Genomic DNA, 25,826 nt, shown 5'->3' with positions numbered 1-25,826 from the left:
TAAAACTAAAAGCTCTGGTTGCTGGATCTGGAGTCCGACTTTATAACCAGCTGCTTAAAGTCTCGCTTTTCCACCATATAACTGCATCGGTGATTTCCATCCACCCTTTGCTTTTCCAGTTATATGGAGCGAGTGCTCCGGGGACTCTTGGTGGAGTCACTTATTTACATTTGAGTCGCACATCACCAGCTGCTCGTATCACCTCGTTCTTAGCATTTGATGCTGGGTTTTTACCTCATTTGATGATACGGGTTTGTTGTTTTCACCTTTAGCGAGAAGAGTTTTCTTTTATATTTTTCAAAGTACCGTGATTTGTTGGAAGCTGTTGAAGTAGATCCCTTTTTAGGTACTAATTCATCGTCGGAGGCTGACACATAGCTCTCGCAGTCAGACATGCCTGGGACTGTATGCACTGGAAACATGGGATTATTATTGCAGTTTAGTGAAACTAAACACACCGAACATGGAACACGAGGCCACACTGTTAGCGAAGATTTACGTAAATTTGACAAGCTGAATGCATTCTGTACTGTACACGAGACACAGTACGAGACTGATTGACAGTGGTCTACAGCCTATCAGGACGCAGAACACCATACACTGTAAAAAACAAACCAAAAAAAACAAAGTTGCACACAAAAAATCGTCGAAACAGCAACGCCACGAAAGGTGAACTGTGTTATAGTGAGGGACCACCGTAAGCTCAAAATCCTGGGACACAGACCCAGCCCAGTGATATGTGTGTGTTAGACTGGTCAGATAATTTCTACTACCATGTAAAACAGGAGACTGACGGAGGAAATGAGTCGGGGAATGCCTCGTGTCTGCCTGCTGCGCTCCTATAACGTCTCGCATTACTACAAGTGTTCTTTTCCTTATATTCAAGCACGAGAAGACTATTTTCAAAGGCTTTCTTGGCAAAATGTGGTGTGAAAGCTCCTCATGCGTCTGCGCTTTAGGATCATCAGTGACTCACAACCTCAACAAATCAGTCCAGCGAGCAGATGAGCAAGCACTCACATTTCCAGCACTCCCTGCCATTCTGCTCTCCTCTGATGTTCACTTTAGATTTTTCTCCCTCAGCTTCCCCGCCTCTCCGCTCGCAGGGCATTGCCCCTCTTTTTCTCTCTCTTCACCACAAGGAGTAGTCCTTTGTGTTTGTGGATGTATTTCTGCTATGACTGTGTCTATTCTGTGTCCGTTCTTTCTCTTTACATGCTCATGCTTGGATTGGTTCAGTTCAGGCAGAATTACAGATGGATTACATTAGATGGATTGTACTGAATGCTTTACACCAATATGTTTTCTTGTAATTGCAGTAGTTTAGAGTGTTTACTTGAATCGGCTGCCCTTTGAGCAGTGTGTATGATTCATTTCACTGATGCCCCATTAAGCTGTTTGCTTTTATCTCCCTTCCAAATGTCCTTATTTATTTTTAACTTGGCATGTCCTCACTAGTTGCCTGCCTCGCTAAAGGTCACAACACCATCAGCAACATTACCACAAATACCAGCTAAACAAAAAATAAATAATAAATCTGGCAACCTGTTACCGTGCCTGCCTGCCTGCCGTCACAACAGCCGCCAGCCAATCCTCAGCGTTGGAGGTGTGGCTTGTACTCGCTGCGTGCCTGCTCGGAGCTCCTTGTGTATATTCTGAATGAAACGGCAAGTGAAGCATTTCCCTGCGTGCTGAGCGCTGCTCCGCTCGCTGCTCTGAGTGTGCGAGTGAAGGGAAATCTGACTTGAGCCTCAGCATAGTGGGAGTCACTCTGTGCCACACCGGGAGTGCCTTTGGGTGAGGCGGGGGTTGTTTTGCAAGAAAGGGGTTCGTCAAGCAGTGGTTAATGGAGAGAGAGCAAGACAGGAGGAGGCAGAGAGCACTTTTCAGTCCCTCTGAATCTTTCATGAAGGGAGATCCTCCAACATCAAGCCGCCTGATGGACTGAGAGAAAGAGTTGGTGTTCGCTTAACAGGCACCAACAGTGACAGAGGAACACGGGGAGAAGGAGGGGGCACTGGGGCGTGAGAGCAGGAGAGACCAGGAGAGGGATGGACAAGCCGTAATAAGAAGGGGAATTCTTCTGTATGTGGCCCAGCTGTAGAAGCTCCTCTGAGAGCCTCTGATGAACCGAAGACCAGCAGAAAAACAGAGGGCACGAGCCACAGAAGAGAGGGAGCGGGAGGGCACGACCGCTGGCTGGCTAATCCCTAAAAACTCGCGAAGAACGAGGGAAAAGGGAAAGAATTGAAAGCACAGAGGCAGAGCAACAAAAAGGTATGTGTGAGCTGGCCTTTTCCTGAGTGACCGTTTGTGCATGCTCAGGCTCTCTGCAGCATTTTAACCCAGTGGAAAAGTTCAGTGTGTCTACAAGAGAAGGGCTAACTAAAGCATACATGACGAGCCCGTGGGGCTAAAATTGGGCGGAATTTGGTAGAATTTGACAGAAGAGCACAAGTCTGCCCACAGGGATGTCATCCAACGAGCTGAGCGTCGAGATGGACTCGTGCATTCGGACGTTCAAGGAGCACATGCACCTGGAGCTGGAGCCACCCAAGATGCCAGGTGTCATGGGAGGGAAGAGGGGAGCCACGTCCCCGAAGCTGTCCCCTAGAAGCTCCCCGCGGCTCTTCCGCAAGCTGATGGTCAACAAGAGCATCCGACAGAGGCGACGCTTCACTGTAGCTCATACCTGGTAAGGCCTGTGGGTTGGTGGGCAATAAAAAAGTAGGGGTGGAGGGAAAATGTGCAGACTAAGATTGATTGATGTGACAGAGAGTTAAAGCTAGGGGAAAGACTGAATGTGGATGTGAATAGTAAAGTAAAGAAGATCTAATGGGTTTACTTTGGTGGGAAACCCATGAGGGAGCGTGGCTGAGGGACAGCGTTAGAGCTGGGGTGTAGCCGTCGGGGAGGAATTCATTTGCCAATAGAGATGCCGTGACGTGGGGAAAAGAGGGGGAAAATGGAAGGTGAGAGAATCCAAGTATAGAGACTGAGCTGACAAAAAACAGCCCGTGGTTTCTAAAAGGGAAACCAATTTTGTGGTAAGCATGGGGTCAGAAATATATCAGGGCTGGGCTGCTGTGGGATGACTCGTTACTGGGTTAGAGGATTACATAATGGACTAAAATCACATTCGGCAGACTCCCCTGTCCTCCATTTTGATGTGGTGTCTCTGCCCCATACCTGGGTGAGATTTGTGTGCGTGCAGATCAGCCCTTGTTTTGGATGGCTGCTGTGATATGCAGGGAGTGTTGGGTGTGTTATGCAACCTGGTGGTTCTTAACCTTTTTTTCTTTTGGCTGACAACCCCAATGAGGAAATGGATGTTCACACAACACGAGCGCAACACAAAATGCCAAATATGTTGGAGCATCCACAGCACGGAGTACGGCTCTGTTTACATTTCGTTGTGTAGTTTACACAGACGGCATTTCTCTTTGTGTCAATCTTATTATAAAGAAGCCCAGATGCAGGAAGTCTGACTTTCCGAGTTCAGTAAGAGCACAGGGTCTACTTCCCATAAACACCTTAATTCTATCCTTTTTTTTCTATTTTGTGCCCCCACCCACACCCTAAATCTACCTTTTCGTTTTGCAGCGGTTAGAGACTACAGGAGAAAGGATGACTTGCTTTGTTATGCAATGTATGGATTAGAGGCAAAGAGCTGATGTGATTTGACTGCAAGAGCTCAAGGTGACTCTTTCTGGTTAAATTAGGTGGTGGAAGACGGGGATGTAATTCTTTATTTTTTTTTCGTGACATTTTTGAAGGTGAAAACCATCACAACCATCTTCAGAGGAGGGTGATTGTCACGTACCTTTAAGCACGTACCGCATGACACCGAAATGGGTTGCACATTCGACGTAACATGATAAAGCAGGCTTGTCACTGCTTGGGCGGATCTTAAAAACATTCCCTGTGGTGGGACATGCAGGAAGAAAAAGAAAAATGAGTCTCGATATCAATCTGCCCCTCTGTGTTGTGACTACAATCTGAGATGTTTGCATGACAGAAAAAGAAGAAATAATGTGTGTGATGTGCAGCTTTACCTGTGGTCCGTGTAAGAGTGCATACGTGCACGGATGATTTTGAATGCAGATATTACAGCGGTTGTTTGTTTTGCCCCCTCTCGTTGTATATCTCACCATCTCCTCCCTACACAGCAGCAGCAGAAAGGGGACTCGTGCCTGTTTATCTCTCTGCTTGTATAGTATAGAGCACAGGGAGATTAGTGGGGGTTGGGTGGGTACAGGGGCAAAGCACAAGAAGGGAGAAACAAGGAGAATGGCTTCATTTAGACATCATTAAAGACGTCAGTAGTGTCCTTTGACTTGTTCGTTCTCATAAATCCACAGCATATGGGCCGGAGCCAGGGACTCGACAACACCTATAACACTAATTGCAGCCATTAGGCGTAAGTCTAATGCATTTACAGCAGATTCATGATAGGGCGTCCTCGGGCAAGACACAGAGATCTGTCTGCTGTCTAATTATAATTCTCTGAAAGTTACAAATAAAATTTTCTTTTAATCAAATAGGAAGGAAGAGATCAAAAAGCAGAGCAGACACAGTAAGAGAGAGGGGGAGAAAAAACCCACCAGTCATCTCCAAAAGAGGGAGGTGTGGCAATTAGGATGGAAATGCCAGCTGACAGCCAGGACCAGAATAGGACCAGGTGTTTCAGACTTCATTTCATGCTCATTTTCTTTTAATCCCACACACATTAAATGTTAGGATGCCATTAAAATACACAGCGAGACTATTAATCATCACACGTTCGGCTTTATCTCGTGACGTAAAATGTGCTGCGTGCTGCACCAGAATATCAATGACGTTTTTCCTTGGAGAACAAAAACCTTACCTGGAAATCCTTCAGGGCATTACTGTCTGCTCATACTGGCCTAATTGTCTCCCCACCTGTCCCAGACCTCGGGGAAATACTGGAGAAAAATAAGATGAATCGGTGATCCGTATTGCTCAGGCGCGCCTGCCGTCGTACGAGTAGCAAAGAACTGTCATTATGTAATGATGCCTATATGTATGTGAGCTCTAAATGTACCACTGCAATAATTATCACAGGTGAATATTTACTCAGATATATGCTCAGAATATAAATAACCTTTAAGTTCAAATGGTTTTCTTAGTACTGGAAAAGTAGCTAAGATGCAAATTTAAGGTGCTCTCAGTTGACTCTGTGAATGGGGTTTCTTGTTGTGAGGATCCTCCAGAGAATTGTCACCTGAATCTGCAGCTCCCCCGAGTTTTGCACGGCTGTATAGCCAGTTTCAGCTCATTATTCAGCCGTTTATCGTTTCTTTTTCAGTGTCTCTGCTCTCTGAGCTGTGGAAACGCTCTATAATGCCACTGCAACAACATCACCTGCCCAAACTGGACACAGGTGGAGCAATAGGGGCCAAAAGAGCCACATGTTCCCCCCATGAAATAGAACATGTTTGCCATATCACCTTGAAATAACAGCAAGCAATAAATCAGTAAGACTCTTGGATGAGAGCAGTGGCGGTCCTAGCCTGTTTGGCGCCCTGGGCGAACACTCCCTCTGGCGCCCCCCCTCCTCCGACGACACACACACACACACACACACACACACACACACACACACACACACACACACACACACACACACACACATGAAGAGAGAGAGAGTATGCATAGTATGCAAACAGCTACCAAGCAGCCATCATAATTCCTCATACAATGAGAACAGGACAAATCAACAACTGACAAAGACTCATTAATATTAAAATCTGTAACATAATGTGTTGTTTGGAGTTTAGTCTGTTACTGTTGCTATTTTTACCATTTATTCTTGGAGCAACTGTAACCTACATAATTTCCTTAGGGATTAATAAAGTATTCTGATTCTGATTGTTTCAGGATGACCTGCCATTATCCAATCACACATCTGCTTACCTGCATCTTTTGCTCGTTTCTCCTCCTCCTCTTTTCTCTTTTTTCTAAACTGAGCACCTGATGGCTTTGAACTTTTCTTGTCCATCTTGGTTTTTATTTTGCACTCCAGTATGAATACAAGTCCTCCAACCCGAGGATCACCACAACATAACCTAACAGACCTACACCCTGGTTCACAGATTCACTTTGTCTAGGGTTTATTTCTGGGATTTCACACAACCCAGGATTCAAATCATGAATACATAATGGGCTTGGATTTACAACATTATGAATGAAATGTGCTCTATTTGGAAGCAGCCTGGTTGTGTGAGAGACTTTAAATCATCAAACTGCAAATTATAAATTTTAAATTGTTATTGATCCCTTTATCCCGAGTCCTAAAGTGTATATTTATTTTCTTACTGTTCTTATATTTATTGTTTGTTTACTTGCACTGCTGTAACTGCAGCCTCGTCGTCTCGTCTCTCTATATCCTGGACTGGATGTAGCGGAGATGACAATAAAGTTTACTTTGACTTCAGCAGCGAGCAGGCGCACCGAGGGCTCTCGCGCTCACTTTTCGCGTATAGAATTTCGAAAAAACATCGGTGCAAATTATAAGTCTGTATCATGATGTCTGGTGTTTTCGTGCTTGTTGGTTTGTTTTTATTTAGTTTTATTCTGCCAGATGCTGCTCCAGCCAGCCAGAGAATCCGCCCCTCCCTCTCCTCTCTGTGCCGCAAGCAGCAGGTGCACCTCACAAACGGAGGGCGCCCTTACTCCCAGCAAATGGGCGATAGAAAACCGATCGGTGCCTACGGCATTCCCAATATGCGCTGGCTGATGTCGGAGCAGCATGAGTACGAGGAATTTATTTATTTATTTGTTTTTGCCGATGCCCGTGATTCCGCCCCCCCACCACGATGCTGTCCCGGGCAACCGCCCGTGTCGCCCGTATCTAAAACCGCTACTGGATGAGAGCATAGACGTCTTCAAAAAAAGTCCAGTTGCCTTCTTTCAAAGCTAGATTTGATGATTATCCAACATAACCATAGCTGTGACCAAAGAGGTTATGCGTGCGTCATTCCTTCTGTCTGCAAACACAGTAGTTCGAAGATTTTTGAGTAAATTGTGGTAAAACTTTGTAGGAGTGTAGAGTGGGGTCATGTTAGCAATCCACTAAAATTTCACTCAACAGTCAACATAATGATTTCTGGTGGAAAACTGGTAACAAATATAACTGATTCTTACAAGTGTGGTGCACCAGCATATAACAAGTGATAATAATGCTATTTTTATATATATATATATATATATATATATATATATATATATATATATATATATATATATATATATATATATATATATATATATAAAACCATGTTTCTTACAGCCATTGTTTGTATTGACAACATGTAGAAAATGATATATGGGGACTCTGAGTATCACAGTACATCTTGTTCAATGTCAAACATGGTCAAACGTTCATAAAACGTCTTTTTTAAAATAAATAAATAAATGTGCTCCAAATTCTGCTGCTTTTGTTTGTATTGGCAACATTTCAGAAATGATACTCATATATGGAAATTCCTTCTTTAACCTCCTAGGACCTGGCGCCCACATATGTGGACATCACATTTTGGGTTATTTTGACCAAAATACTGAATTTTGCTCTACATGGGCCTGAAATCCACTTACGAGGACATTAAACTGCTGCTGTTCTATCAAAATTAGAAATGCATGCAGAACTCATTTCTATATACGAGATCCAATGCTGTTCCCTTAAAAGTAAATACTGCCCCGAGAGTCTTGGTGGAGGTTCGCCCTCTTGGAGTGCTGCTTGTTTCATCACAATTTGTCATAACGGATGAAAACCGGCACTATAAAAGCAACAGAAAGGCTGGTGGAGCTGTGAAGTAGATCGGATGTTTATTTACCATTATCTGTTCATCATGTTTTTCCAGGAATTGCCAGCTAGGGTCTCCTTCCATTCAAACAACTCCAAGCATGGAGTCTGTCGTGTCTCCCGGTCGCCAAAAAAGGCAACTCTGTTATTGTGCAATCAGACAGAGTGATCATATTAGAGAGAAACATTACTGTGTTGTTAGATTTGAATTACTTGTGGGAACAGTCTGGGACATGGGTTTTTAGACGGTTACAATTAAACAGTTTAAACCAAGCTTGTAACAAAAAGCAACAACAACTAAAAATGGATGATTTATTCTCGAGGTATAGTCGGGGATTTTATTGTAACCACACAGAGAAATATCTTTTCATTAGCTGCTTTTGATTCATAAACTAGGCGGGTGGCGCTAAAATCAAACTGCTCAATCTTTTTAGGATTATCTAACTAAACAAACATACTTCCCATATTTTTTTTCCCAGACATTTTTTTTTCTCATGCGTAATGTCTGGTTTTAAATAGCGAGGGCTTATAAATCCCAGCCTTGATGGTAGCAGTATCTGCTGCTGTGGTTGACGAGTGGCTGGTGATCTTCTGACCTACTGGCAGTCAGACAATGACTCTTCTGTTTGACCGGTTCAGCGGTTCCCCCGTCTCTGTCTCCGTCTTTTACGCTCTCTTTGTCTGTCTTTTCTAAATTTGCCCCATTCTGTCTGCTTCATTCTTTCCCTCGCTGCTTGTTTGTTTCTCCTGTGTTTTCTTCTTCAGTCTTTTTATTCCTGCTTTGGTTTCTTTTATGGGCGCCCTTCTCCCTTTTCTTTCTTGTCTGTCTTTCTCTCTTTTGCACTCCAAAGCACCGCAAGATGTAAATGTTTGATGGGCAGCTGAGGCGTACGACCGCTCTGTTTTCCACTCACACAAAAAGCACATTAAGGGGGGAAGAGAGAGGGTGAGGGAGACGGAGACAGAGGGAGAAATTGCCATGGGAATAGGAAGAAGGGAAAAAGAAAAAATATTATTTGCAAAACTTTAAATTTTTAATTATGCTTGCAAATAAATGAACTACACAGTACATGCTTTGCATAACTACTAAACAACACCTAATTAAGATCATCACACCTACATATCTGCGAAATATATAATGCGTAAAGGTCTCTGTCGACAACAAAAGGAAAGATTGTTCACTTTCTCAGCTTTGCCGTCCTTATGCGTGTGACGTCCACAAGATACTTTCAGGTGTGGGGGAAGAGTTGCTGGATATGGGCGGAGGGACGGATAATGAAATGGAGGGAAGGATGTAGAAAGAGAGAACCAGTAAAACAGACTTCATTCACCACAGCAGCGAAAACAAATAGAGGTGGCCCTGCACCGAGGGTTATTTACCTTAGCTTAAATGTCAACCTAAATGCCCATCTCGCGGCTCTGTTCTATCCGGCACCCCGTCTGCTATTGATTTGTTTCTTTCTCTTCTTGCACTGTGACTCACCCGAAATCATCTTTACATGAATGTCAAGAAAAGGCTCGACGCGAGCATTGTTATTGCTGCAGCCAGCGTGTTTACGCCAACTGCTCACTTGAGTAAGAGACGGGGGGACAGATGGAGAGACAAAAGAAACCCTTTCATTACACAGCAAACAGCAGAGCAAATGTTTGCTTTCTGTCTTTCTTTTTGGACGTTTAGCCGCTCCTGAGCAAAAACCTTATGCAGCATGTTCACTTTTGCATGAGTGAATTTTGGCGACTTGGTGAGCTCCAACCCCCTGTGACCTTTGTTCACGTACCCTTTTGCTCAGACCTTTAATGGTGTTTCTATTAAGTGTGAACAAATTTTTTCAAAGTCTTGATTTCTTTGGTTCGATAAAAAGGATACGTGGCAAGAATGAGGCAGAACTGAGTTAGCGTTATCCTGGGTAGAGTCGGCCAGAGTGGCGCTGTTTCTTTGTCTCCAAGTTGGTGAACATCCACCAATATTTCCTTATTGCTTTAGGTTGGGGTTTTTTTTTTTTTTCAGTTTCAATTGCCTCGATGAATCCAAGTATGTAAATCCCAAAAGGACGTAGCTGGATAACAATACTGCATCCAGATGAGCGAAATCAACCTTTTGGGATTCAGTTTCAAATATTTAAAAAAAAAAAAAAAAAAAAAAAAAAAAAAAAAATATATATATATATATATATATATATATATATATATGTGTGTGTGTGTGTGTGTGTGTGTATATATATATATGTGTGTATATATATATATGTGTGTGTATATATATATATGTGTATATATGTATATATATATGTGTGTATATATATATATGTGTGTGTATATATATATATGTGTATATATGTATATATATATGTGTGTATATATATATATGTGTATATATGTATATATATATGTGTGTATATATATATATATATGTATATATATATATATATATATATATATATATGTACTGTATTTTCCGCACTATAAGGCGCACTTAAAATCCTTTAATTTTCTCAAAAATCAACAGTGCGCCTTATAATCTGGTGCGCCTTCTGTGTGAATTCTGGTTGTGCTTACTGACCTCAAACCGATTTTATGTGGTACACAGCGCTCACAAATCTGTCAAAAATGCTTTACTACGACTTTGGTAGCTACAAAGCTGCACTGCTTGATGGATTGTTGGAGCATTACAGCTACCGTACCCAGGAGCCTCATGGAGGAATCTGGGTCCTAAACTCCATCTTTTTCAGGTCCCAAAGTCAAACGAACACTGCAGCATCACTGAGAGTTAAAACTGTCTAAATTCTTTCATCTTTAATAAAATGATCAGTGTTGCTGCTTTACCAGGTGTAACAATTAAGTTTAACATCCAGGCATCCATGAAAACAGAATTTATGACATTTAACGGAGTCAGAAGTTAGGAGGAAGTTAGCTCGCTAGCTTCCACCTAAACATGATATAGCATGTTCTGACTGAGAGATTTCTGAAAAATTCAAACGTACAGCTCTGCTATCACTTCCAACATAAATGTTAAAGCAGTTTTTTGACTTTCAGATGCAGCTGACAAAGTAAAAGAATAATGTTAGTGTATATACAGTGTAAACTCTCCTCGAGACAGCATAGACACCTCATTGCTTTGGTTCTTTGTGAGTTAGTGTAATACGAAGCCTCCTGCGGGCCTACCTGGTTGGTAGCTTGTCAGTTCTCATCTCTCTCTCTGCTGTCGTTTCCTGTCAGCGTGCGACTCTAAAAAATGCAAAACAAGAAGCCATTGTAGCTTTTAAAAACACTGGTGCCTAAAGCCTAAAGAATTGACATTTTATTGCTTTTATGTAAATCAAGTTTTCTTTGTCTAACATATGAAAAAAGGTTATTTGTGAGAAATGCTTTAGCTGAACGATGTGTTGAGTGCCTTGCTCTGTAACAACATCGACCTGCCAGAAATTCTGATTGGTTCCTCTGACCACAGTGACACAGGCATAACAAGCCTTTGTGATTCACTGATAAATTTAGTGATGCGGGCAGTGAGTCAGAGGTTTGGAACCTCCTCTTCTTCCCTTTCTTCATAAGACTGTACGACTCGGTCGACCACCCTTATCTTCCTCTCCTGTCTCCCTCTACTGAACCAGTGGAGCAGAAAGTTAACCATTACGGACCGTTGAGTGAGTACGCTTGACCCGCTATGTGTATGTGCGCGTCTCTGTGCACGTTAACAAGGATCTTGCCCAAAGATTGGGTTACATTGGATGAGCTTCTGTAGGACATTGTGGGCGACATGTTTACACACAGATGACTGACTCCATTCTCATATTGCTAATTTTAATCAAATAACTGCTCAGCAATCACATTGTTCCTCCCAGCAGCATGTTTACATGTAAATCTACTTTCTGTGAATCAATCTAAGGGAGTCATGAACTCCTTTTTAAAAGCCAGTGACACATTTACAGGAAACAGTTGCTTGATGCTGACACAATGTGTTGGCAATTCAGCTTCTTAATTAGCCCAAGCAGTCTTTAAGTTTGCGTGCATGCTGTGGTAAAAGGCTGTTGGGAAGGTAAACACTTCTTCCACTGGGATGTTTTTGTGGTTGCTTTAAGCCATTGTAAAGAACATACTGTACCGTACATGCACTTCCACTGCTGTCAGTAAGAATTTAACCGATGAAGTGTACTCTTTGTCATCCCACCACTTGTCCTTTTGTACTTTGCTCTCTATCTGATTTCCAAAACCAGTAGTACCTTGATTTTGTACTTCCTTCATGTTTATTCTCAGTGAAAAGTATTAATTTATAAATATGCAATACAGTTGTTTAGCTTGCACTGAATGCAGATGATGTAATGCATAAAAATTTGAGAAACGCGAAAGGAAACGTATTTGATTTGGTACATGTTGCTATAGAGGTTTTAAATTAGAGGTTAGCGGTTGTTCCACAAAGATGGGGCACGAAAAGAAAAAGCACGCTCCCAATAGTTGTTTCTGGTTGTAGGAACATTTAGAAGGCCAGTATCCTCAGATCAGAGAGCACGGTAAGGAACATAGAGGTGCAAAAGATGAGCTACTGTATAAAATCTGCTCGAACCTGACAAGGCAACCAGTGATTTCAGTACTGGGGTAATGTGTTCAAATTTCCCATTTTGGTTAAAATGTGAGCAGCTGCATTTTGTACCATCTGTAAACCTCTAAGACTTTTCTGTGGTAACCCAGAAAGAAGAGCGTTACAATAATCAATGTGCAAAGACACAAATGCATGGAGAAGAACCTCTGCAGCGTCAAGTGATGAAACTTTGACATAGTCATCAATTTCCAAGTTGAAATTTTGAGACAAATACTGAAATTTTTGTGGTCCAATGACCATCAAATCTGTCTTATCAGCATTAAGAAGCACCAGCTTCTAATTAAAGATAGACAAGCTTCTAATTTGGACAAGTCAGCATAGTTTCTCACTGACCCGGTGTGGGCACTCCACCCTTTTCCGGCTGAGAACCATGGCCTCAGATTTGGAGGTGCTGATCCTTATTCCTGCTACCTCACGCTCGGCTGTGAACCATTCCAGTGCGAGCTGGAGGCCATCACCTGATGAAGCCCAGAGAACCACACCCGCGAAAAGCAGAGATGATATTCTGAGGCCACCAAAGTGAAAGCCCTCCGCCACTTGGCTGCGCCAGAAATCCTGTCCATAAAAATTATGAACAGAATTGGTGACAAAGGGCAGCCCTGGCGGAGCCCATCACCCACCGGGAACGAGTCCGACTTATTGCCGGCACCCTCCGGTCGCCCTTCTTAAAGATGGGGACCACCACCCCGGTCTGCCAGTCCAGGGGTACTGCCCCTGATCTCCACGCAACATTGTAGATCTATGACATGAACTCCAGTTCATGTCATATATCTACACACTGGATTGTTGTGTCATGTCATGTGTCTGCTGTCTGTTGAATTTCAACTATAGTGCGTTTGTGTACAGTATTGCTTGAATTGTAGTATATTGTTTGTAACATCCTCCTAATATTTATTATTTGCATAGTTTCTGTCAAATACGCTAATAAAACAAATCATCTTCATTATATTCCATGCTCAGCTCCTCATCCCTCTCTCATATGTCTTGTAGTTTAGTGTACAATTATGTTGATGCCAATAATTAAGCGATTGTAATAAATTACATCTGACATCTCAGCTATTTGTGAGTTCTGCAGTTTTGCACAAATGAATACATTTCCCAGCTGTTTAAGTATGTTTTAAATCAGTGCTGCTATGACGGAAAATCTACAATCAAGGGATCTTGGAATTCTGCTTTTAATTTTTCCAGTTTTCTTCTTCTGGTTTTGGTTTTCTGTTGGAGTCGGGTGAGGGGAAACGTAGAGCAGTGGCAGGAGTGACTGAGGGGGGAAAAAAGCACTTCGGTGCCATTTCAGGTCAGGTTGTGAACGTGGTTATATAGACTTAAAGTTTAGCTTAGTAGGGCAACTGAAACTATGAATCCTGTCATAACCGTATTACTCACTGTCTTATTGAGCATGCATGCGTTTGTCACGTGCACATACTTCTTGGTCTGAGCGCGTCTCACCTTCATGCTTCTTCGGGAAACTACAACTGTGCCATTAACCTATTGCTAATGATGGTGTGCTTCTACGTCTTTGTGGTATACGTGAAGCACCCTGAATGTTCTTTTCAGCCCACCGAGAAAAGCATGAGCACTCATTAATAACAAAAACTCTAAAGCAGAACGCAGCAGTACATTTCCTTTCTGCTTGGCCCCCTTCTGTCTGCTTTAAGAAAGAAGCAGTGATTATTCACTACTTGATTACTGTCTATCAATCTGATTGAAAGGAAGCATGGCAGCATCCCTTTTTTTGTTTTGTTTTTTTTTTGTTTTTTGAAGCAGTCAACAATGTGCAGTGATGCAAAGAGAAGGCAGAGCTGCATTGTGCTTTATCTTATCAAACGAACGCAGGCTTACGGCATCTGAAAACTGAATTTAGTGTAGCAGAACATATTCTGAAGTTATTTAAGCTCCGCGCGGAGGCCAAGAACGAACATTTGTCATCGCAAAGACACAGAGACCCACTGAAGTCTTCGTTTTGACCAGAAAGCTGATTGAATATTGTCACCTTGCAGCCGGACAAACTGATTAAAGTGTTTATTGAGGGCATCTTAATGTTAATCGGTCAGTGTTCACTGTTACACACATAGACTTCACCGTACAAATGAAGGAAAGAGAAATTCACCTAGTTTCCAGCTTAATCACTCATCCCTTACATCTTGCCTTGAAGGTCACTCAGTTTCAGATAAAGCCAAGTCTTTTGGAAATTATTGGCCCTTCAGAGGCTTTAGGTTGAAGCTCGCCATCACTAAGACATGACTTTTACATTTCTTGTGTCCCTGAGTGATGTTTCATTTTCTACCCAGGAATTTGGTGAAAGAATGACATACAGCTACAAAATATCGGAACAAAAGAAAGAAAACACAGCCCACTGCTCATCTGTGGTAACAATGTAACGATGTCTCGGAGCTGCAGCCGTGTGAATTAACTAATAGCTGAACAGCTTCAAGAGCTGGAGTTTTGTGAAAAGCTTTCCTAGAAATCTGTGATTACTGAATCCTGAACATAAAAGCTGGCAAAAGGTATTAAAAAACCCATTGGAAACCAAGCTTAGCTAATAAACAAAGCATCAGTAGACCAAACACTATGTTTGTGTCTTTGTCGCTAGGTCTGGTTTTATGATTTCTTTTGGTTTTGAGAAGCAATTTATGTTCAAACTCTATATTTTCTATGTTCTTCTGTTGATATTGTTAAGTTGTATTCCGCGAGCTCCTGAGTTTTTGTTGTCTCTCGTCTGCTTCCTTCAGTCTTGTCTCTGTGTTTGTCTTTTTATGTCAAGTTAACCTTCTCTCCCCATTCAGTTGTCTCTCGTGTTTTGGTCATCTTTGGTCTCTTGTGGTTTTACTTCCTTCGTCTCATTGTCCTCCCACCTGTTAGCTCTCCCCTGTTACGTGGCGTGTGGTTGCGTGTTCCCTGAGTTTTCTGCCCTTTAGATTCTTTGCTCTGGGTATGTTTCCTATATCTGTATTTATTGTTAATTAGCAGTATTAAAGCTGCCAGGAGTGAGCTCACAATGACAGCTAATGTCTTTACAGACTCCAGAACTGCACAATTTTTAGTTTTAAAATAGTTTTAAAGCAAATATTTGAAGTAATATTCGTTATAATCTAAGAGAAAAAAAGCAAAGATAATTACGAAAACTGTCGGGTAGTAAATGGGATTTGGACTGGATTAAGAGCAATTGTTCAAATTTCCAATAAACAGCATGGGAATGGTGTCTGTGGATGGTCTGGCACTCAGTCACCCAGTCTGAATCACCGTCTTCTGGTACAATAAGATTATCTGTTCAGCTGTCTGATAAACAAGACTTCTCAGCACACTCGCACATTGCCATATTTCAACGAACGCTGTCGTCTTCTTTTTCTGCCCATTCTTCCTTTTCGTTGTCCGTACTGTCATCATCATCAGTGCAGACCACGAGACCTTGTATACATTTTACCGGGAGACTGTGTGTGTGTGTGTGTGTGTGTGTGTGTGTGTGTGTGTGTGTGTGTGTGTCTTCACACACCCTGTCTCCTTGACTCACTGTCACCACTGGCCTTTGGGGGAACCACCACCCACACACTTTCTGATATACAGTGTGAGATGCAGTGTGTCTGTCCGTGTGCGTGCATGTCTATGCTTACCTCTGTTACTCATCTTGTGGTGACATAAATGTCTGGGAGCGAGTCCCCCGTAACTGCTTCTGTATGAAGACATTGGGAATAGTGTAGGGTTACATGGTTGCCAAATAAATGTTAAACTCAATGCAGTGTCTGGAAACACACGTGTGTGTGTGTGTGTGTGTGTGTGTGTGTGTGTGTGTGTGTGTGTGTGTGTGTGTGTGTGTGTGTGTGCTGATGTGAATAAAACCAGGCTTGTAGAGAGACTGAATGGCTTCGAGGTAGTTTGTGCTCAGGGATAAAAGGATTTGTGTGGATTGTTTGTGTGTGACAGGCACAGTAAACTAGGGGGATTATATGGAAGAAAAAGGGAAAATAACGGATCTATTGGAGTTTGTACTCCAATAGAGGTGCATTTTTACTTCTATAGGCTGTTTACTAGATTGATTACCATACCACAGCATACGTAGGCTCTAGACACGTGTCTGCTAACCTGGTGACCGACTACAAGAAAAGTCTTACAACTGTGCCGTACCGCTTGCCAAAGAGGGTTTCTTCACCAAGTGCTAAGCCATGTTTGCTTAAGGATCAAATATTTTTTTCATTCAATGACATGCAATTCATAACTTATTTTTTCTGTGTTTTTTTTGTTGATATTCTGTCTCTACTACTACCATAAAAGTCAGAGGTTCTTCATTTCTTTAAATAAGTGAGCAAACTAACAAATTTAGCAGGGGATCAAATAATTACTGTATTTTTCGGACCATAAGGCGCATTAAGCGAAACAAAATCAGATAAGTCAAACTTTACTCAACTCATTCTTGTGATTTAATTTATTCAGAAATCTCTCAGTCAGAACATGCTATATCATGTTTAGGTGGAAGCTAGCGAGCTAACTTCCTGCTAACTTCTAACTCTGTTAAATGTAATAAATCCTGTTTTCATGGATGCCTGGATGTTAAACCTGGTAAAGCAGCAACACTGATCATTTTATTACAGATGAAATAATTTAGACAGTTTTTAACTTTCAGTGATGCTGCAGTGTTCGTTTGACTTTGGGACCTGAACCGGGCGGAGTTTTGGACCCAGATTCCTCCATAAGGCTCCTGACTACGGTAGCCGTGATGCTCCAACAATCCATCAAGCAGTGCGGCTTCTCAGCTACCAAAGTCGGACTTTGCGCCTCTTCTTCTTGAGGACCCTGAGGAAGAACCACCTGTCCTCAGACATCCTGGTGAACTTCTATCGCTGCACCATCGAGAGCATCCTGACCAACTGTATAACAGTCTGGTACGGGAACTGCTCTGCCTCGGACCGGAAGGCGTTGCAGAGGGTCGTGAAAACTGCCCAGCGCATCGCCGGAGCACCACTTCCTGCCATAAAAGACATCTACAGGAAGCGGTGTCTGAAAAGGGCTGGGAAAATCATCAAAGACCCCAGTCACCCATCACATGGACTCTTCACCCTCCTGCCCTCTGGGAGGCGCCACAGGAGCCTCCGGACTAAGACCACCAGGTACCGGAACAGCTTCTTCCCCACAGCTGTCAGACTCCTGAACTCTGCCTCCTGACATCTGACCCACGTTAACTCATGGACTGAACATACACACACCCACAATGGACAACTGTACCCTCAAACACAATAATAACATGGACTGAACCACCACTCACAACCACTAGCACTTTATATAGCCTCTGTAGAAACTATCTACACCCTCACTTATCTTAACTGCACTACTGTATAGCTCTGTGTAAATAATCATTCTGTACATTCGATAATTTTTAATCCTACAACTGTTTACAACTTGCATAGTTCCCATTTCTGTATAGCTGTATATCCCAGATTCTGTAAAGTTATTTATTTCATATTCTGTATAGTTTTTCATATTTATATCCTGTACATAGCTTGTACTCACTACAGCCTGTACATACTTATAGTTATAGAATATTCACAACATACTTCATACCGTGTACATTATAACATACCATAATAGACCCATTTCTGTAATATACTCACATATCTATATTATTGCTAATATATATTGTAATATATCTATATCACTAAAGCACTTCTGGATGGATGCAAACTGCATTTCGTTGCCCTGTACCTGTGCATGTGCAATGACAATAAAGTTGAATTCTATTCTATTCTATTCTAAAACATTTTTTGACAGATTTCTGAGCGTAGTGTTGCACATAAAATCAGTTCGAGGTCAGTAAGCACAACCAGAATTCATACATAAGGCGCACTGTCGATTTTTGAGAAAATTAAAGGATTTTAAGTGCGCCTTATAGTGTTGAAAATAAGGTATTTCCCCCTGTGTAGGACACCTGGAGGGGATCTTTAAGAAGAAAACAGCAGTGCGTCTTAGCATGCAGCTTAATTGTTTTGTTTACTCGTTTACTGCCTACAGAGCGATAGAGTGTAGGTCATGCAAACTCTGAGAGGAAGTGTCCTTCTGCTTTCGTTGCTTTACTCTCACCTGGTTTATAACAGCAGTGCTGCTGAAGTGCACTAACACTGTGTCATCATCACTAAGATGCGTCTCTTGTGTTGATGAATTCTAACCGCAAACATTTAGGCAATGAATTAAAACCTTCTGCAGCAGGCTTTCTCCCCATTTGTTTTAATCCCACAGCTAGAGGAAAAGTTATTTTTATTCTCTTAGAAGTATGGTTTTCTAAGAGCCTTCTCCCCCCACTAAGCAGATTACTGTGTTCAGTGTTGTCAGATGCAAAGAAAGCATCTAACCTTCTTTTTAGCAGTCTTAAATAAATTAGATTTAACACCTATTTCACTCTTATTTTTCCTTTTGCTACTTGTGTGTGTGTTTTAGATAATGAAGACCTGCAGGTCACATAGCAGCACGTGGTCAGTGTTTATCCATGCTGGCATGTTGACAGTTTGACATTGGCGACACATTAATTGGTAACACCCCCCCATCTTTTTCCTGTCTGTGATTGCAGACAGTTGCACCCGGTGATTGAGTGGATACCCAGGGGTATGTTAATTTTGTCAGATCACCCGCGAGCGCTCTCAGATTTGCAAACGTCCCACATTGGCCCATGCTGAGCTTTTGTGTCCCTAATGGCAGTGGTTTATGCTGATATTCATGTTTCAGTCGGAGATAAAAAAGCTCCAAAATCTTGCCACATCTGAAGGAGAGTCTCACGTGTCTCCTCCCAGCCTCCAGAGGTCAAAGATGTCTCTGACAGCAAGTATGCCAGAGGTTTGCACATGAGACCAGCTGATGTAATGTTAGCCACATTTTCAGTCACAGTGAGTGTTTTATTTGTTGATTTCTTATTTTCTGATTTTATATACACACATTAATCAGGATCAAGTTTAGCTGAACGGCTCATTTTCAAATGTCGGACCTTTGCAGATGGCAAACTAGCCATTAAAACGGAAGCAAAGCATAAAACAAAAACACAGGATACGGCGAGCAAAAGAAGGATGAAGGGATGCAAACAACTTCTGAACACTTAAAATGTAACAACATGAAATCCTGTTAAATTCACAAGCTGACAAGTGCAGACTTGAGAGAGGACAAGGCTGTTGTAGAGCAGCACTTAAGGCATACATGAAACTTAATGGTAGCAGTTATTGTAGGGTAAGGTAGTCTTTCCTAAGGTCACTTCCCTCCTTAGGATGGGAGTCTCTGTTATTTTGGATTGTGTCAGTCCGTCTCTTTGTTTGAAGTATGAATGTGTTGAATGCGGGAAGTTTGAGTCCATTAAGATTTGAATATTTAAAGTTTTGTTTTTTTTTAAGGCTCCGAATCCTAAAAAAGGTTCAAATTGATACCAAAAGATGCAGTTTGGCCGAAGTCTAACCTTTTTAAGTTTCAGTTCTGCTTTTCTTCTTAGTAATTTTTCCACATGCCTTCGCCTCTCTCACCCATCACGTCTGTCGCATGATTGAAACTCAGTTTGACTCCATAGCGTTCATTATCCCCGCTCTCTAGCAGTGCCCGTTTGGTTAGTACCACACTGATTTATACACATGCAAACTGTGAGAGGTGTTTTAATACACTAGACTCGTTCCTCAATCCTCGTTGACCCTGGTACCTCTGTGTTGGACAAAGATGCAGCTTTTACAGATTCACAGATTTTAAATTAAACAATCAAAGCAGGATTCAAGTGCAGACTTTCAGCTTTAATTCAAGAGGTTTCACATGTTTTTGTTCACTGATTTTGAACTAAAGGCATTTTTGATGCATAGTTCCTCATTACAAGTGACTCAAAATCGGTAGGCAGTTGACTGACAAGCAGTTTCATGGCCAGGTGAGAGGCACCCACAAATAAGCAGCAACTGATGGTGGCTGCTGTAAAGGTCTAGCAGAGCATCTCAAGGAAGCAAACAGCATTTGGTGATGTCCACGGGCTTTAGACATCAGGCAGTTTTCACTGATATATACTAACTATATAGTCTATGAAATTTTAAATTCCTAGTTCATCCATTTAGTTTTCCCCACTAGGGGGGGCTAGGCTAATTGGAAACTCTAATCTCTAAATTGCCCATAGTTGTGAATGTGAGCGTGAAGGGTTGTCTCTATGTGTTGCGACAGACTGGCGACCAGTCCAAAGCCATGTCCCGCACTATTGGAGATTATGTATCGGAATTTCAGGAGCGGGACCACGCCTCCAAACACGCTCTTTCTCTGCTGTGTTCTCTGCCTCTCGCCCTAAGACAGCTGGGATAGGCTCCAAGCCCCCCCGCGACCCTGAAAAGGATAAGCGGCAGAGAATGGATGGATGGATGGATCCATTTAATTGTGAGCCTCAGAAATGAAGGACTGTTTATGAAGATGTAATTCCTAACACTTTGTAAATCCTTTAAATCAAAGATCAATGTCTGCACTTCTGTCACACTGATTATTTCATTCATTTGCTTTAAACTTGTGCAGCGATCGTGCAGCAAGCTCCACAGATAATATGATACTAATATATGATATATGATACTAATCAGTTTGTACTTCACATAAACTGATTTGGTTTACTGTACATAGAACCAGACGTATATGATCTTCAGCACATTCCACTATAAATTACTTTAATCTTACAGATAAAGATGAAAAACTCAACTTAACATTATTCTTAAAAGACTGCATTAATCAGCGGTGTAGCGGCTTAGCTCCAGAGATGCTAATCTCAACCAGTCTCACAATCGGCTCGTATCTCAAAAGTTCCTATGGGAATGATTTTGCAAAGTGTGTATCGTATAATACGCCTCATTTAAACAGGCACCCAGAAACAGGACTCAGGTGAGAGCATGATATATCATGGCTGTCAGGTATTTTTAGAGTTCCTGTGTCTCCTAATGGCCACGGTGGATTACTTTGATCCATTCTGTAAACTCAGACACTTGAACTTTGGGATAGCTTAATCAGTGCTATCTTGGCCCTTTACTACCTTAGGGAGTAAAACTGGGTTGTCTCTGAAAGTCCTTCTATGCAGGAAGTGTTTTATCTCAGTGTAGCCAAGAGGAAACCTTTCTGCTCCCTGTAGTTCTTTACTTGATGGAAACATCATAACTTTGCAGTATATAGGACAGATTTCATATAGAAAAACTTTCCAGTAGGGTGGCGGGTCCACACACAGGTCCGCAGTCATACATGCAGAAAAACACACTCGTATAGAGGGATATTGTATATAGAGACATGCAAAAACACACTGAAAGTACACAGATTAATGGTAGGGAGAAAAATATATAGATTTAGAACTTCATAGAGAAGGTAATGAGGAGCACATTCCAGTGGAGTGCAGTGAAAACTCACCTGCGCGCACACACGCAAACACACGCCACTACCAGCTTACTTTTAATTGGTATGACAAATGGCTGACTGGAGTAACATTTCACTACATGTGGCCTAGAATTCAGCAAGTTTATTTTAACCATTTTTCCTCTATATGCAGCTACTTCTAATTTAATACCCATGCATGTACTTTCCTTCTTTCTTCCTCCACTACATTCAGGGTAAGAGTATCACTGACTCGTGATGGCTTGACAAATGGAGTGGCTCGATTACATTCAAGTGTGGCACGTGACTTTCTTTTAGCTCGGTGGATATATCCTTAGTGTTCCAAGTTTATTCAATACTTCATTTATTTTCCTGTGGAAATATTGTGCGTCTTATACTCTAAACTTGGGCAATAGTCACATGGATTACCCAGACGAGATCAACAATGGTACTTCTGAGAACTTCACACATTAATCAGTGATGTCCTTATTTTGGTTTCTGTAAGGCCTGATTTAGATTTCTGTGAGAACTTTTTGTAGAGGTATAACATACCCTATGTAAGTGGCTGATGGTGTTGCTGGCATTTATGCATGATGTGTTGATTACCATGTGGTTGTGTCCTGTTTTCTTTATATGCAATGCCAGTTAATAGAAAGAAATAAAAAGCTGGAATGTTTTTCCTGCTCACATCTGCTCAAATAGTTTCAGCAAGCTCCCTCCAGGAATTTGCTGACACTTATGAGTGCTGGTATTGATGCTATTATTTGTTTTATTTAAAAATAATGATAACCATTCTGTTCCTGGTCAAGTAAAAAAAACTGTTGTGAAATGTAGTGAAATGCACAGAAGGAATCAATGGTACTGACCATGCTAGAAGTTGAGAGCTGTTCATAAGGATAAAATAACCCCATGGGTTCAAATGAACAATCATAAAACTGCACAGCTACAGTAGAACAGGTAAATCGACATGTTCAAAGACCTGGACATAAAAAAACACTAATTTCATTGTTCCTAAAGTCAAAATGATGAGGCTGGTGTATAGCGAGTGGCTAAAAGAGATCAGGATAAAAAATTATGATAATAATAATAATAATAAAAAATACTGACATTAATTAGCCATCAGTGCTTAAGAGGGAGCTTAATGTTTAATCGTGACAGAGGTCCCACTCTTTAAGTCTGAGGTCATTAACCGTTTCCAGGTCCAAATTCTGCTTCAGGTCCCAAAGTCAAACGAACACTGCAGCATCACTGAGAGTTACAAACTGTCTAAATTCTTTCATCTTTAATAAAATGATCAGCGTTGCTGCTTTACCAGGTGTCACAATTAAGTTTAACATCCAGGCATCCATGAAAACAGAGTCTATTAAAATTTAACAGAGTTAGAAGTTAGCAGGAAGTTAGCTCGCTAGTTTCCACCTAAACATGATATAACATGTTCTGACTGAGAGATTTCTGAGAAAATGAAAACGTACAGCTCTGCTATCACTTCCAACATAAATGAAGACAGAAAACTAAACAGCAGTGACGTTTGTAGGGTTACTGAAGTTGGGCTAGCTGGTATATAATGATGTGCTTCGTGATCGCTAGCTACACAGCTATGTTAGCATAGCATAAACACAGTGAAGCTGGAGGTTGAACGCTAACTTTTTTCCACTCTATAAAAGTTAACATGAGGGTTCCTGATGGTTAGGGACAAATGCAATCGCATGGCAGGATGCTGTAAACAGACCAAACTTCAGTCAGGAGAACAACTGAGATAATCCATCCACAATACGAGGTTAGTCATTAATATACTGCTGCATGGGCTGGGCTGCAGTTACATTGTCAGGGTTTAAAAACTGAGCTTTAAAATGAACGGTGGTAATAAAAACCGAGAGAGGCCGACAGTGATCACTGACTTTTTTTAGGGGCTTGTTCAGATTAAACAGAACAAGATACAAAGCATTAAAACATGTTAAAAACACAACAGCCTTAATAAACACAGACTAGTTTGGACCCGGAAGGAGGGTTCATACGTCATTACTTAAAGACCGGATTTGTTTTGTTTTAACCTCTCCCATCTTTGTGCGTCTCTCTCTCTCTTTTCTTGAATGTCTTTCTACATCTTCTTGCCTTGCTTGAGTTCCCATTAGTTCAGTGACTGCATGTCATCCCACTCTCCTTTGTTTCTGCTCTCATATGTAACCTTTCAGGTTAGTTCAGCAGGCACCAAACTCTGAGCCAATGAGACTGACATTTGAAGGTCAGTCGTACGAAGCTGCACATCCAACTACTTAGAGAGCATACAGAACTGAACGCAAACACAGTCACATACGGGCACAGGAAACACGTCGGCGTGTCTCAGTAATGGACTCGATCAAATCAAACACAGAGATGAAATCCAGGGGGAACAAAGCTTTCTGACCAGATTATTGACTTTTAATCCTTTCCGCTCTCTTTTGAAAATTGCTTTTTATACACAGACGTCGGAGGACACGTTTTAAATCAGTCCGTCCTGGGCACTAAGTTAATGAAGTAAGCGGCTGTGATCAACAATCAGCCATAACCCACAACTTGTGAACAAGACGTATTGCTTTCCGAACAAACGCCATACATTTCTATGGCTTCAGAAAACCTTTGAAAAGTCTAAAGTAAATCTGAACATAAAGAAGCACAACGAGCTCAGGCAGTTCTTTCCTCAAAGACAAAATTGGACTGCTTTGTATTAATTAACAACATAATAACAGACTAATATTGCTCCTTCTTCTGTATGTAACCATTTTTCCCCATACAATGCAAAGATAAATACACAAGCTTTGGGTTGTGTATTGAAAGCCCTCAGAATCAATAAATCTGTCACTCAGTGTTGTCTCAAGGTTTCCGACAAAGTGGCACAACGACAAAAGATAAGGCAGAACAGGAGTTTTGAAGGTGGCGCGCCTTGTTTCACAACATACAGCAGTGTCACTCTTCTTTCTCTGTTACGCTGTTTTTCTCGCCATGTCCCGTCATTTTCCATCAATACCTCGGGCTGTTCTGAACGTCCTCGATCCGATGGCGCTAAACAAGTTAGAGTCATAAGGAAGTGTGTGTGTTTGTGTACCCATAACTCAAAGACCATCATACTAAAAGCTGCCATTTTTAGCACTCTGCTTTGATAGCTTGAGTGCTATGCTTTGAACAGAGCTCTAATTCCAGGTTGTAGAGACTTCCTGCAACCAGAAAATGGATGAGAAAAAATCGAAAGCATTGATTGTTTTTAAGGATCTGACTGCTGTCTACGGATGGGAATGATAGACAGATTTACTATATAATAATATCATGATATATTACCTCCAGTACCATGTAGTGATTCTTGCAATATTTTATGCAATGCAAGACATCTGCAAAGAAGGAAAAACAAATGTGTTAGTGTTAGGGCTGCTCAATTAATCGAATTTTAATCACGATTACGATCTGGGCTTTCAATGATCATTAAAAATGACTGAGCCGATTATTAGCCCCTCCCTCGTGCTTTACTCTCGCGCTGCTCCGTGTGGCAAATCGAGCGCACCTCTCTGCATTTCGAACACGTGTCACAACAATTAAGATCAGCGGTCTCCAACCTTTTTTGCGCCACGGACCGGTTTATGCCCGACAATATTTTCATGGACCGGCCTTTAAGGTGTCGCGGATAAATACAACAAAATAAAACTAGTACCGGTACCGAAAAAAAGATTTATTCATAACACACGTGAAAAGACCCAGGAAAACCGAGTAAATTATAAAAACGATAACAAAATAACGCTAAAAACCCTGAAAACCATACATTTCACACCTGAGCCTCAACTCTTGCGGCCCCGGTACCAAACGACTCACGGACCGGTACCGGTCCGAGGCCCGGGGGTTGGGGACCGCTGATTAGGGATGGGTATCGTTTAGGTTTTATCCGATACCGGTGCCAAACCGGTACTTTTGAAACGGTGCCCGTGCTTAAACGGTGCTCAAACCGGTGCTTAAAGAATGGAGAACACAAAATTGGTCCAAAAACCTCTCATGTTCAGCTGGTTTTTTTGTAAAAAGATAACAATGTTAGCCTTTTCTGCGGCTATAGGGCATATATGA

General features: G+C 41.7%; 1 protein-coding gene across 3 annotated transcripts in view; it reads left to right on the top strand.

Annotated features, from left to right (window-relative positions):
* Positions 1–25,826, top strand: part of pde4ba (phosphodiesterase 4B, cAMP-specific a) — a 204,700-nt gene that overhangs the window by 72,122 nt on the left and 106,752 nt on the right. The window contains exons 1-2 of one of the 3 annotated variants that reach the window (XM_026146431.1): positions 1,652–2,277; positions 2,470–2,695. The exons of 1 other annotated variant lie outside the window; for it this stretch is intronic. In XM_026146431.1, the coding sequence (XP_026002216.1) occupies positions 2,472–2,695 (224 nt within the window). In that variant the 5' untranslated portion in view covers positions 1,652–2,277; positions 2,470–2,471. Of the gene's footprint in view, positions 1–1,651; positions 2,696–25,826 lie in introns of those variants that run through there. One more of the 3 variants, XM_026146430.1, reaches the window with a different exon arrangement.

This window comes from Astatotilapia calliptera, chromosome 17 (genome assembly GCF_900246225.1).
Source record: "Astatotilapia calliptera chromosome 17, fAstCal1.2, whole genome shotgun sequence".
Lineage (NCBI taxonomy): Eukaryota > Metazoa > Chordata > Actinopteri > Cichliformes > Cichlidae > Astatotilapia > Astatotilapia calliptera.
The sequence above is the reverse complement of the archived record's forward strand: the minus strand, read 5'-3'. Positions and strand labels throughout refer to the sequence as shown.